This window comes from Quercus robur, chromosome 7 (genome assembly GCF_932294415.1).
Source record: "Quercus robur chromosome 7, dhQueRobu3.1, whole genome shotgun sequence".
NCBI classification, from domain to species: Eukaryota; Viridiplantae; Streptophyta; class Magnoliopsida; order Fagales; family Fagaceae; genus Quercus; species Quercus robur.
In genome coordinates this window covers 9,737,844-9,751,174 of record NC_065540.1, presented here as the reverse complement: position 1 = coordinate 9,751,174, position 13,331 = coordinate 9,737,844, and the positions used below count along the sequence as shown (strand labels likewise).

The 13,331-nt window shown below is 33.9% G+C and overlaps 1 protein-coding gene across 3 annotated transcripts; it reads right to left on the bottom strand.

Moving 5' to 3' along the window:
- Positions 1 to 3,054: 3,054 nt before the first annotated feature.
- LOC126692118 (protein ABSCISIC ACID-INSENSITIVE 5) lies at positions 3,055 to 12,747 on the bottom strand. 3 transcript variants are annotated; one of them, XM_050387603.1, is made up of 6 exons: positions 12,490 to 12,747; positions 6,521 to 7,786; positions 4,124 to 4,195; positions 3,985 to 4,014; positions 3,474 to 3,580; positions 3,055 to 3,365 (listed from the first exon to the last, which is right to left on the bottom strand). In XM_050387603.1, the coding sequence occupies exons 2-5, from the start codon at positions 7,745 to 7,747 to the stop codon at positions 3,485 to 3,487; spliced, it is 1,425 nt and encodes a 474-aa protein (XP_050243560.1). In that variant the 5' UTR covers positions 7,748 to 7,786; positions 12,490 to 12,747; the 3' UTR covers positions 3,055 to 3,365; positions 3,474 to 3,484. The 3 variants fall into 3 exon arrangements, with proteins under 3 accessions (XP_050243560.1, XP_050243561.1, XP_050243559.1); XM_050387604.1 differs by lacking the exon at positions 12,490 to 12,747 and adding an exon at positions 7,932 to 8,025; XM_050387602.1 differs by lacking the exon at positions 12,490 to 12,747 and having other exon boundaries at positions 6,521 to 8,007.
- Between the last annotated feature and the right edge of the window lie 584 nt (positions 12,748 to 13,331).

Sequence of the window (13,331 nt, the reverse complement as noted above, 5' to 3'; positions counted from 1 at the left end):
ATGGGGTCAAGTTCACCGTGGCAAACCATTTCTTTTTATAAAATGCAATGGCTTAGACGCGGCGGTAATAGATGCCGACCTTTTTGTTTGAGTCTCTAAGGGTGATATTGAGTGCTGGGTTGTAGTTGAGAGTGTTGTTGTTAGTGTTGAAATCAAATTGTCTGAGTGAGGCATCTGTGACTTTGAACTCAACCTCCTTGGGAAGGAAGATAAGCAGAAGATAAAGCTACCGAGGACAAAGAATAGGATGCCAAAGTAGAAGATCCAGAAGCAGCACATTGTTCTGCCACACATGCAAGTCATGACTTACAAATGATTAAGAGTGAAAATTAAACCCTTAATGGTACCAAGAGTAGCAATATTGTACCTTGTCAACTAGGTTTAAATAATAAAATAAAAAGTCTAGAATCACATAATTTTTCATAACTTCTTGTCACAACTGTAACGTGACAGAGTGTGATTAGTAAAGAAGAAATGGTAAGTCCATGTATAAATGATAGTTAACTACTCACAATCTGCCATGTTAGAGTTGTAATAAAAAAGTTGTAGAATAATTTATGATCCTAGAACTACTCATAATAAAAACCAACACTATTGATTTGGTGTTATCTCTAGGAAACTTGAACCTATATAGCTAGCTACTTGTTTTCAAACTTCAAAGCCATTGACAATAGCGACATATCCTTATTCACTTTTTAAAAAACCATTGGCTTCCTGAAGATTTTGTAGCTACATATAGATTATAGTTCGGAGTAGGACCCATTCCACCAAAGGGGAATCAAGAACCATGAAGGATCAAGAAACGTATTCACACCAGAGGTTTACTTCTAATGTCTACATACTTGGTATATACGGCATACCATGCCTATAATGTTGACCATATCCTTCGCATTTATAATTTTATTTAACACTACATTGTTACATAATAAATAAAAGTAATAAATATTATCTATTAAGACCATTTTAATACAAGAATATTTTTACATAACATAAAACAATAAAATAAAATAAAAGAGCTCAAATATGTACAAGGCAATTATTATAGGGTGCATTTGTATAAGGCTAAAAGCTGTTGAGAAACAGTTTTTTTAGTTTAAAATAAACATTTTAAAAAAAAGATTACTGTTGCAAAACAAAATTTTGAATTTTAAAAACATTTTTTTAAGCACTAAAAATGCCTAACCAATCGAACGGACCCATAAACACTAGCTAAGAGCAACATTGTCAGCTAATTATAACCAAAAAGAAGATTATTACAAACATGTAAAAACTTTAATAATAAATAATAGTTCCGGTTAATGTATTATGTCCTTAGAATATAAATTAATCATCCACTTTAAGAAAATTTTTACAAAAAATTAACAAAGTTATAAAAATAAAAATAAAAAAGTTAATCACTCTTTAACTTTCCTATAATTTTTTTTTTTAAATAGTTATTAACGTGTAACTACATTACTAAAATCCGATAAATAATAACCGGTTTTTACACATTTAACTATTAATTAATTTGTAGTCTCAAAGTCAAAGGTCAGCTGATCCTATGTCATGCACTAAAATGTCGTGCAATAATGATCAAGTTGCTTCACATTATGGGCAAATCGAATCTTTGAGCCATTCCATCAATTGGGAAAGTTGGGATAGAGGCTGCCGCTAGTTCCGCCTACGCGCTTTGCATTTTTATTTTTATTTTTATTTTTTCCCGAATATTACTTTCTATTAAAAGAGCAAAAAAGTCTAGGAACAAACTCTCATCTCTCTATTGAGTCCCAAGACAAAAATTAGTCATTCCTACGTGATCACTACTAAGAAATAAAGGGGGAGAAATTGCCCATGCCTTAATGTTGACCATGTCATTATATAATTTATTTAAGAATTGAGAGAATAAAATTAAAATAATTTCCAGGCCAATTCAATACAAGAATAGTTTTACATAACAGGGAAAGCTAGAAGGCATTGAACATCAAGTGAAACCAATAATCTTTTTCTATGTATCTAAAAGATAGATACAAATATTATTTTTCTTCCTAAAATTTTAGTTTTCTAACTTTTCATCCCTAAACTCATTTCATCCTTAAACTATATATATAAATAAAATAAAAAAGTTACATTTAAAATAAAGTTACATTTTTTATTTTCATCCTTAAACTCTACAATTTTTTTTTTCATCCAACTCAACCCATCTTATTGAGAATTTCTTAACCATCATCACATAACATTGATAACAACAATCCAACATAACTCACTGTAATTGTGTTGGATGTAAAACTCGAACATTTTATTTTCAATAAATAATTATAATTCACATAAGGACAACTATTATTTTAGATTAATCATACAATGTAAAATGTACATTGTAGGCAAAAAAATGTGGCAAATGTTAGCCATTTTTTCGCTAAGTGGCAAATGTTTTATGTACCTACAATATACACTTTACATGGTAATATTCATGTAAATTAATAATTTTCCATCACATAATATATTTAAATTATATTTCAAAAATTATAATTCATCAAAACTGATTCTCAAAATACCAAAATAATCAAACTAAAAAGACTAAAATAAAATAATAACATAAATTCATATATATGTCAGATTCAATCAAATGTGTTAAAAAAATTGTATCAAACTCAGACCTAACCCAACTTAAGGCACAAAATAAATTTCAAACCCAACCCAACCCAACCCAACATATATATATATGTCAGATTGAGTCAAATCTGTTAAAAAATTTATAAAACCTAACCCAACTCAAGGCAACCCTGCCTTGGGTTGGTGGGTCGTTACAATGCACAGCTGGTTTCATGCTCTCTCTTTTGAAGCCAAGCCTAATAGACAATAATGTTACTTGGTTACGTGAGTTAATTAATTAAAAACTACCAACATCAGGTTTAGGAGTGGGCGGGTGAAATCTACTCGGTTGTTAGTTCTTACTAATCAAGGCCGCATACATGTACCAATGCCCAAGCGAGTCTATGTTTGTAGATTAGTACCAGCTCAAGAGACCCGGGAGACTCAATCGGGACAGAAAACTCAAACAAGAGCAGGGGTGCACAATGGAATAAGAACACTAAGAGAAACATTATCTCCTAATTATAACGAAAGAATATTACAAACGTGTAGCTTCAGCACTGAATATAACTAGCTTTTACACACTTAGGTATTGATTAATTTTTAGTCACAATGAAAGGTCAGCTGATACAATGTCATGCACCAAACCGTTGTGCAATAATGATCGAGTTGCTTCACAGTGGGAAAATCGAATTTCTTCTCATCACCCTCATTGATCTCTTTAGCCTTTCCTGCATTGTGATCTGGCCTTTGCTTGTTTCATTCCTCAGTCTGACCTTCCACTTTTCCTCCTTTCACTGCATATGGGTAATTCTTTAAGCAGATGAATATAACATGTATCGGTGGAGAAGAAAAGACTCATCCTAAAATGCTGCAACTCAAACACAAAATATGAATGCAATTACCATCTCTTTATTCACAATGGGAAACTTAAGTTCCTTCTCAACATCCTCAGTTTCTCCTTAGCCTTTTGAGCCTTGGTATGAACTTTTGTTTTCATTTCCTCAAGGTACTGCCAGAAAGAAGAATTAAAGAAAGAATATAAGGTTAAAATACATTAAAGAAAACCCAAATCCAATTAACTCAAGGGTTCTACATAATGATTTTGACAAAAGAGATTAAAAAAATATGACTAGAAGGGTAGTTTGAAAGAAATTTTCATCACAACCACAACTCCACATGGAATGGCCCTATTATATATATATATAGGTTCCACTGCATCTGCAAAATATGGCAAATTAGAAGTACATAACCATCAATTAAGTGATCAAACATGCAATTCTTTTGTGACAGAACACAATAGGGCTATCTAACACAGGTGGGTTGAGTTCCGAACCAAATGTGCAGTCCATGCGTTGATGTAAAAACACATGATTAATTATGCATTAATAAGAAACAAAATCCTTGAATAATTACCTGTTGCTTTCTTTTCCTCTCAAGTTCTACCTGTTTAAGTTGAAGAGAAACAAAAGCGAGACTTGTGAGTAAATACATGTGACATCTAAATAAATGGCAACCTCTCAACCAATTAATTAATGCTCCAAATGTTTATTACCAAAGCTTGCTTAAGGTGGGTGTTCTCTTCTCTCAATTGGTTCAGCTCTGCTTCTAGTTCTACTGTGTATGCCTGTAAAAGTAAGTACAATTAGATTTTACATAGCTTATGGTATTTTAACCGTATTAGCATGGTGGCACCTTGTGATATCATTTAGGCTCAATGATCTTCAGGCAATTACAAATAAGTGTTTTTCTTAAATCTGTTGTAGGTTTGTATTTTGCAAAAATAATTTGTGTGTGTGTGTGTGTGTGTGTGTGTGTGAAGAGAGAGGAAAAGAAAGAGGGGGGGAGGGGGAGGGGGAGGGGGAGGGGGGAAATCTACAGCACAAGCTGCATTTTTTTATTCCTTCACCGCGCTTCCATGCTATTTGATAGGACCAACGAACCTTCTTGCCCAAACGAACCCATCAAACACCTTCATCTATCTTGCTACGTCATGGACAAAGGAATGCAAGCTATTAAATGGAGTATTCAGTACCTCGAACAGTTACAAAACCAGCTGTCAGACCATTAGAAGCCCATCAAAAACTACACTACTGAACCCCGAGGTGTTACAATCATGGCACTAAAACCACAATAAAAGCCACAACAGCTAGAAGCAATGGAACCATATATAAACATTCCTCAAAACCAAATAAGGTACACATTCTGATATACAAAAACGTCATAGCTCTGATATCCTAAGCTCTCATATTTTCTTAAAATTTCTATACACTGATTTTATCATCGAAGACTATATGGCAAGCACCACACTGGTAACCACCTAAGGAGAGCTCTTTACGATAATTGCAGGCACAGGAACGAGGCTATTGACTCATCTGGACGAACCTACTCAACTAACGATTACCACATCACCACTATTTAATTACCTTTTTTGTGTTCTGCAATTAATATCATCATAAGTCTCTTCTAATACCATCTCTGCGTCCACTAGCGTTCTTTCTACATCAACTATCATGCTAGGTGAATTGTCCATCAAGTCGGAAAAATATTCCACCATGACATGTAGCAAAGTTAGTTATATTATTATGGTTAAAAATTACTTAAGTACCTTATTGTATCACGCACAATCAAGCCCTTTTGTTTCTGTCTTCGTTTGTGGAAGCAAATCATTACACCTCTAACCGAAGCTTTTCCACATTAAATCAAACCAAGGTGTTGTTTCATTGCTTGGTGCAGTAATTAAATAGCACTTAGCTAAACTGTCACATTGATTGAATTTTTTATCAAGCATCTTAAAGAATCTAATGTTGCTCCATCAATGCTTGCAAGACCTTAATACTACCAGCCTAACTCACTCAATCATGAAGTCACTGGCAATTGCTCTAGATGCATTTTCCATCAACATGTGTACAAGGGAACCACTAGGATCTGAACACTCTACTTTCATGTTAAAACTCACAATATTAGACAACTCCTAGATAGTTTGAAGCCCTTCACACAAAGGTAGACCTCCTATGCATCTGTCCCAAATATGGAATAAGATCATCTTCATTTCAAGTGAAGAAAGGTTACGATTTTATTTCTTATGTATAAGAGTACAATTTGAAATGACATATGATAAACATAGGTTTAGATTTGTAAATATTAAACAAAACCATGAATTGAATCATTTGAAACAGAAATGTTCCTTTCCCCCAAAACATGCTATAATTCTAATTATTGACCAGGAAACCAGACCCACAGAGACAATAAAGAGAGGTAATTGACATGCCCTACCCAGCTAGTATTTTTCATAAATGGTAAATATTCTCTCAAAATCTTTTTTTAACACAATCGTACTCACAATGTCCACAATTGCATTCAATGATCAATGTACACATATTAAAATGTAAAAAAGTAATGTCCACATTTAAAACCAAACCTAAACATACTATGCTTTCTAATTATTAACGAGGAAAAACCGAGACCCACAGAGACAATAAAGAGAGGGAATTGACATCCTACCCAGCTAGTATTTTTTCAAAAATGGTAAATTTTCTCTCCCCTTTTTTACACTTGTATACACAATATTTACAATTGCATACACTAATGTACACATTAAAATGTAAAAAGGTAATATCTACCTTTAAAAATAGTAGAAAGTGAATGTGTATAGAAAATGTAAAATAAGTTATTTTAGAGAATCATCACACATCCATGTCTTTAAAACGTCAACATTTACTCTTCTTTAAGTTCCATGGTGAGTAATGAATCAAAATACAAATGGCTAGAAACAAACAGATGTTCCAGGTTCAGTAGTGCTATATTCATTGATGAATAAGGTCTAAATTCCCCCAGTTAAATGAGATTCACTTAACACTCCCACAAGGATTTATTGTTTGAAAACCAAATCCTTAAAAAATTAGCATGGCTATCAAATTCTATCTATTTGTGAAAGAGAATGTATTGTTACCTGTTTCCTGGCTCTAGACCTTGCTGCAGACTCTCTATTCTTGATCATCCTTCTCTGTCTCCTCTCCACCACCTTTTCCACCGGGCCATCTATGATCCTCTTCCTTCCCCTCATCCCACCCATCTCCAACCCAAATTGACTTGTGTTATCAACCTGAGTAGTGCACCTCCCATCAGAAGAAACTGGACTCACCGGTCCCATTGCCGGTGCCGCCCCATATGGACCACCACCACCATTCACTACCCTCCCACCAAAACAAACAGTTGGCGGTGGCGGTGGTGGGTACCCACCACCACTCCTCTTGCCATTTCCAGCATACCCTGATGACTCTCCAATACCACCACCACCACCTTGTGACATTGCTTGGTATGTACTAACACTAACACTAGAACCAACGCCGCCGCCGCCGCCACCACTAACAACACTACCTCCAGCTCCACCACCAGCACCACCACCAAGTCCTAATAAAGGCCTATTGACAAAACTGTGACCAACTGTTGGGTTGTTATTCTGGTACACCCCGTACTGCTGTTGTGGCTGAGGTTGTAGTTGCACTATCGCTGGTAATGTGCACGATTCCCTAACTACCCCTGCCTTTATCAAAAAATCCTCCAGGGTCATTTCGCCAAAAGTCGGCTGGCGAGGGGCAGACTCGGGAATTTGAACATTATCACCATCATTGCTATTACCACTGATGTTACTGTTACTATTCTGATGTTGTCCTTCCTGCCCTTTGTTGCGTATTTCAGACCAAACCTCGTCCACTGTTTTCCTACACAACGGTGCTGGAAGCGTAAGCGAACCTTGTCTTGGCAAGCTTGGCTGCTTTGCTATCATTTCCTTCTGATCACTATGCGCTTCGCTTAGAGCCAAGAAGGCATTGCTGCTCATGTTGTTGTTGTTGTTGTTGTTGTTGTTGTTGGCGAAACTGGTGGTGGTGGTGACGGTGGTGGTGGTGGTGGTGGTGGTGACGACTTGGTTCTCTTCGGCGGTCCAGATACTATTGAGAAACTCGTCCATATTCATGGACCCAAAGTTCTTGCCGCTCTCACAGAGAGCGTGTTGGAACTCATCAAGGGTGAGAGAGTAAATGGAGGATTGTCTTCCAAGCGAAGAGAAAGGGTTGTTTTTGTTGTTGTCGTTGTTGGGCTGTTGATCGTGTTGCAATGGCGAATCTACTTCGCCATGGGAGATCATATCGGACTCAGTGACTACCATGTTTGCCATGAAGAAGATGAAAATTGATGAAGATCGAAAATAAAGTACCTGCTTTAATCGGACAGTAGTACATCGATAAGAATTAGCTTGAAACTTTTTAAGGAAGGTGTTAAGATTCAGAGTTTATGCACTAGTCAGTGTTGCAAAGAAAGAGACACTATTTTTGCAAAGTTCGAGATGTGAGTGACGTAACCTTAGCTGGTTTGAAACTCTTGGAGTTTGGAGCTCCAATTGCAGAAGAGATAAGTACTGCTGCTTACAGATGGGGTCTAAAAGGTAATGAATGCCATCTCAAAAATACTGAGAGACTGAATGGTAATAACTGAAGAGGGATATAATGGGAAGGCCCCATTGCTTGTATTTTGCTCAAAAAAAATTTACAATATTTTTTTATATTATTTAAGTTTATAAATTTTTTTCTCATTATATTTCGTATATATCATTAACATCATTTTTTTTATTTATTATTAATAATTTGACACATTAACTGAGTGTAAAATTTTTTTTTATGTATTTCTAGATTTTTTCTAAAATTATGTAACTATTTTGATCAACCCAACAAAAAACTTATTATTTTTAAGAACAATTAAATTTTATTATGTAATTAGTTGATACGAACAATTACATGACTAAAATTTATTAAAAAATAAATATCTTTAGATTGGACTAAATGTAAGAAGAATATAAAAGTTGAAAAATAGAAAATGATTCAATTTTCCTCTTACGTGATTTTAATAATAAATTATACCTTTACATACTATATTACATAAAGATAAAAATATTGAAAACTAGAGAAAAATGCCTTAACATCACCTAAAATTGAATGCAGTGGTCATTACACCCATAAACTTTTATTTTAGCTATTTTACTCGACAAACTTTACAAGTGTGCCAAATTAGTAGTACAATTAGTCTATGGTTAAGGGCATTCGCATTCGCATCCGCAACTTCTATCCTATTCTATTTTACCATCTTAAAAAACTATTTTATCAATTATACCATACTATTTTACAACAAAACTAACATCCAAACTTTTATTTTCTTATTCTACTCATTAAAATAATATATATTGCCCACTAAAATAATATAATATATTCCAATATAATTCTCTCTCTTTCTTCTCCCCCATCTCTCTCCCACTTTATCAATTAAAATATATTATAATTTTTACTAAAGTGCTACAGTGCCCTCCTACATTTAAGATGGCACTTTAGCACAATTGCGAAAAAATTTACAATTATAAGATTTTACAAGTCCGGCTGTTAAGCTCTTTTTGTGCCTTTATGCTAAATTTTCCTTATATATACCATTTACAATTGCCAATGGGAATGCTCTTACAATTTCCATTTACATATACGATTTACAATCTCCTCACAACTGCAACAACCCCAGACTTATTTAACTAAAATGATTTTGGTAATTTATATGCTCATGTGTATTCCACGTGAGAAACCCATTTTATTAACGGTTAGACTAATTGAAGTACTAAGTTCAGTATGTAATGGTCACGGCCTTAAAGACCTTTTCCCGAAAAACTTTTAACTAAAATGGACAAAATTGTAATTAAATTATAAAAACAATTTCCGCCCACTTCTTCTCCCTGTTTGGGAGGATGGCTTTTGGTAGGCCCAGATGGAAATATACACCCACTCTATTTTCTATCCTCTATCCTCTCTATTTTTCTTTTTCCAACTTTCTCCTTTTCCACCCAATTAAATGGAAAATTTATGAGGATTAAAATAAAACATTTCAAATGATGAAGCCAATTTTGAAACATAGCATAGGACAAAGGTTGAAGATGAAATGCATCTAGACTCTAGACTCTAGAGGACATGCCAGACTCCTCAAAAAAAACTGTATGGAAATTAAACCTCCATTTATTATAGACAGCTCCATTCGACAATGACTGAATAATTTTTGACAATTGCAATGCTCTATCATTTTGACACATCATGCATATTATGGTGGATTATATTGCTATATGATAAAACAGGAATTTTGTAAGGGGTATAAGAGGTCGAACCCTTATGTCCTGTTTGGAAATTAAAAAAAAGGAGGGGAAGTAGAGTAGAAGGAGGGAGAGTAATTCAATTAATTTGTTTGGAAGTTTTTTAAGGAATGAGGGGAGAGGAGTTTGGAAGGGTTTGGAGGGGTTTCAACCACCTCTAACCCCTCATTTTTATTTCCCCAAATTGGAGAGATTTGGAGGGAGAATAAAGTAGATAAATTATTGACTAGATAAATTTCTCAATTTACCATTTCTAAATTAATAATAGACCAATGTTGCAAGCCCATTTTCAAATAGGGGTAAATTTGTCTATTTTAATCATTTCCTCTCTTCTCTATCCTAATTTTTAAAACATCCAAATAAGGAAAAGGGTTAATTACTCCATTCCCCCCTATTAATTTTAAAAACATCCAAACAAGGTGGAGGGGAATCATTCCCCCCTACTCTCCTCCCTCTCTAAACTTCCAAACAGGCCATTAAATCTAATTACAAATAAACCCAACAAGCAACAACTTTACCAAAAACAAATTCAAAAATTTGAGACCATACCATGCATATATATAAATTAAAAATAAACACCATCTGAAGAGATAATTTATTAAATATATAAGGCCAAGAAAAAGTCAAAACAAATTTAAGATATGGCCAATGAATTTCATGTGAATGTGCTAATCAAATTATGTTAAACGAAGGCCTACTTTCTTCTGTTTTTATGCAAAGGAGTAGGACCAGGTGAAGTGGTTCAGTTCTTATGAATATAAGTAAGACAATGCCACAATTTTGAAAAGTGTCCTCTATGTACAGGGTAGGTGTAGATTTTTAATGCCGCCATGCAAGGTGAGTTGGTACATGATCCAACAAAGCTGAATGACACGTTTCGAGCATGCAATGACATAGAAACCTAATCAGCCCAGCAACACATATATGGTATTTATATGAATGACTGATTCGAATTGGTCCACCTGACTCCACCTAGAAGATTAAAAAGACCAGCTAGCAAGCGTTTCATTGGACACATTTTCGGAAATTGCTTCATCTTTTTTGCAATGGTGAGTTGTTTTTAACTTTTATACTTTTAGTAACTTCCATTTTTTTTTTTCTTCCCTCTTTCTCTTTCATGAAACGTTTTACTGAGTGTTGCTGAATATTTTCAGGAAGAAACAAAATATTAGAATAGATTCACAGAGAAGTTAAGAAAACGTTTTTGTTACACATGAATTAATCATCATGCCAAACCAAAAACATAATCATTTATTAAAAATGTAATCTTCTTACCTACCAATTTTTTTCTATAATTTTATTGGGGGTAATATTATAGTTGAAGATCCTTTAGAGTTAAAGAGCTTTTAGGAATTTTAAAATTTTATCCATTCATTTTGAAAGGAATAGGTAATATTTTGCCACATCATTAATAAAAATAATTTATATAGAATAAATGGATTGTATTTTGTCACATCATCAATAATTTATATAAATAGTCTCTTTATTCTAAATTATTGACCTTTTATTCCATTTTAAGACATCTCAAAATGTATTTCTTTTTTAAAAAGTCAATAAATTAAAAAATAAAATAAAAAAATCTAGAACAAAGGTAATACCAAAATAATGATAGTAATCCTAATAATAGTCATTTCTCTTCAAAAGAAAATAAATTAATAGGATTTTAATATTTTTACTTTAGAGCTGTCTAAAAATAGTCATCATAATAATACTCTTTAGAAACTTTTCATCCATATTTCCACTAGTTGATATAAAATTGAAGTGCAAATATCATCTCTTTTATAGGCTGGAAACCATTAAAAATATAAAGTAAGAAAAGAAATATTGGACAGAAAACCATTGACCCTATCTGACCTTTGGGTACCCCAATAAATCCTACTTATATATCTAAGCTACACATCTCCACACGCACCGTCGGTCTTCTTTGACATGGTTCCATTCTATTGGAAGCTAGTTTTCTTTCTTTTTTTTTTAGATAGTATTGGAAGCTAGTTGAAAACTAAATTAAGTGGGAATTTCCAACTTGTAATATGCCGCAACTTATTACCAGCCATCAAAATTACAAGACACGTGTTGGGAAATCTTTTTTTGAGAAGAAACGTGTTGGGAATTTTGGTACAACTGGATGTATGGAACACCCTGTTCCATAGTTCATACTTCGTACTCGATCATACTCATACTGTTGAAAACGATGAGAATTACTTAGTAGAAAATAAAACGAATAGGATTTTTTTTTCAGAAGAATAGACAAAAGGTTCAGAATGTGAGAGGTCCATTTCAAGGACAGAATGACTAGAATCCTTCTCTCTTTGTGTATTAAAATCTCATTTCCGAAATAGGAAGTTAAGAATGGGTTGGAAAGCAAAAGAAAAAAACAAGAATCTTTCCTATTTTAGTAAGTCACTTAGTGCTTAAATAAATTATCATGACAAATCAATAAATACATAGCCAAAAAAAAAAAAAAAAAACCAGATTTTTTACACGAAAAGTAGCATCTCGCAGGCCCAACGTAACTAGAATTTTTCGAAATTCCTCACTAACACGCACTAACATTAATTAAATAATAACAATGAAAAACTGTTGCATGAAACTAAACCATAAAACAAACAATCTCCTTCTTCCTCAGATCTTTCATATCCAACACATAATAAGATCAACAATATCAACCCCAACCAATAACACAATAATTTACCACAGTGATGGAAAGAGAGACATAAAACATGTATACATATATAGTTACATACCCGATTGAGTTCAAGAAGCTTTTGCTCAGCTCAAAAACAGAGTTGCACCCTCCCCTTTGAACAGATCGATCTAGGAGCTCACAAAACCGCAACAAAGGAACATTTCTTTTTCTCTTAGCTTATTACATAGTACCCCAAGTACCAAATTTGAGGGAGTAATATATAAAGTTTGTAAAGACTAAAAATACGAGTAGAGTAGAGAGTCAAAGAGGGAGGGGTTTTGTTAGTGTAATTGTGAGTGTAATTTTGATTTTTCTAAACTCTATTATTTCTTCTCTCTGACCACCTCTCTATCTTCCCGGCGAAATAGTGGTGTGCGTGGGGGTCCACAATAGCGTTTTAAGTCAATCACATCGATCCACAGTGCTGCTCAGTGGTAGAAATTCAAAGCAAGGTCCCAAGCTCTGTCCTGTCGCCAAGTGTTGGCCATGTGGCTTCATTACCCTTATTATGGTGCCGCCTCTATTCCGAGCCTAACACGTTTTGCTCCTATTTTTGCTGGTGCCAATTCTTGCATGTAAAACACTCATACCTCCCAAACTGTCCACTTTTCAAATCCGACCATTTAAAATTTTAACAAATTAAATGTACCATCGCAGGATGTGACTTGATAGTAAGAGTCCTCCTATCACTTTGCTTGGTGAGCAATTCGAGTGAATAGTCGTATCAAAGCCCCAATGGTACATATAATATTATTCATTTTTTTCGTGTGATATAGGATCGATGAGTTCACACTATAGATACCATTTTTTTATTCAGAAAAAAAATAAAAATATGATAAAAATGTCAATAATCAATATGCCTATTTTATTTTATTATGTCACATTTTATAATTTTGTTGT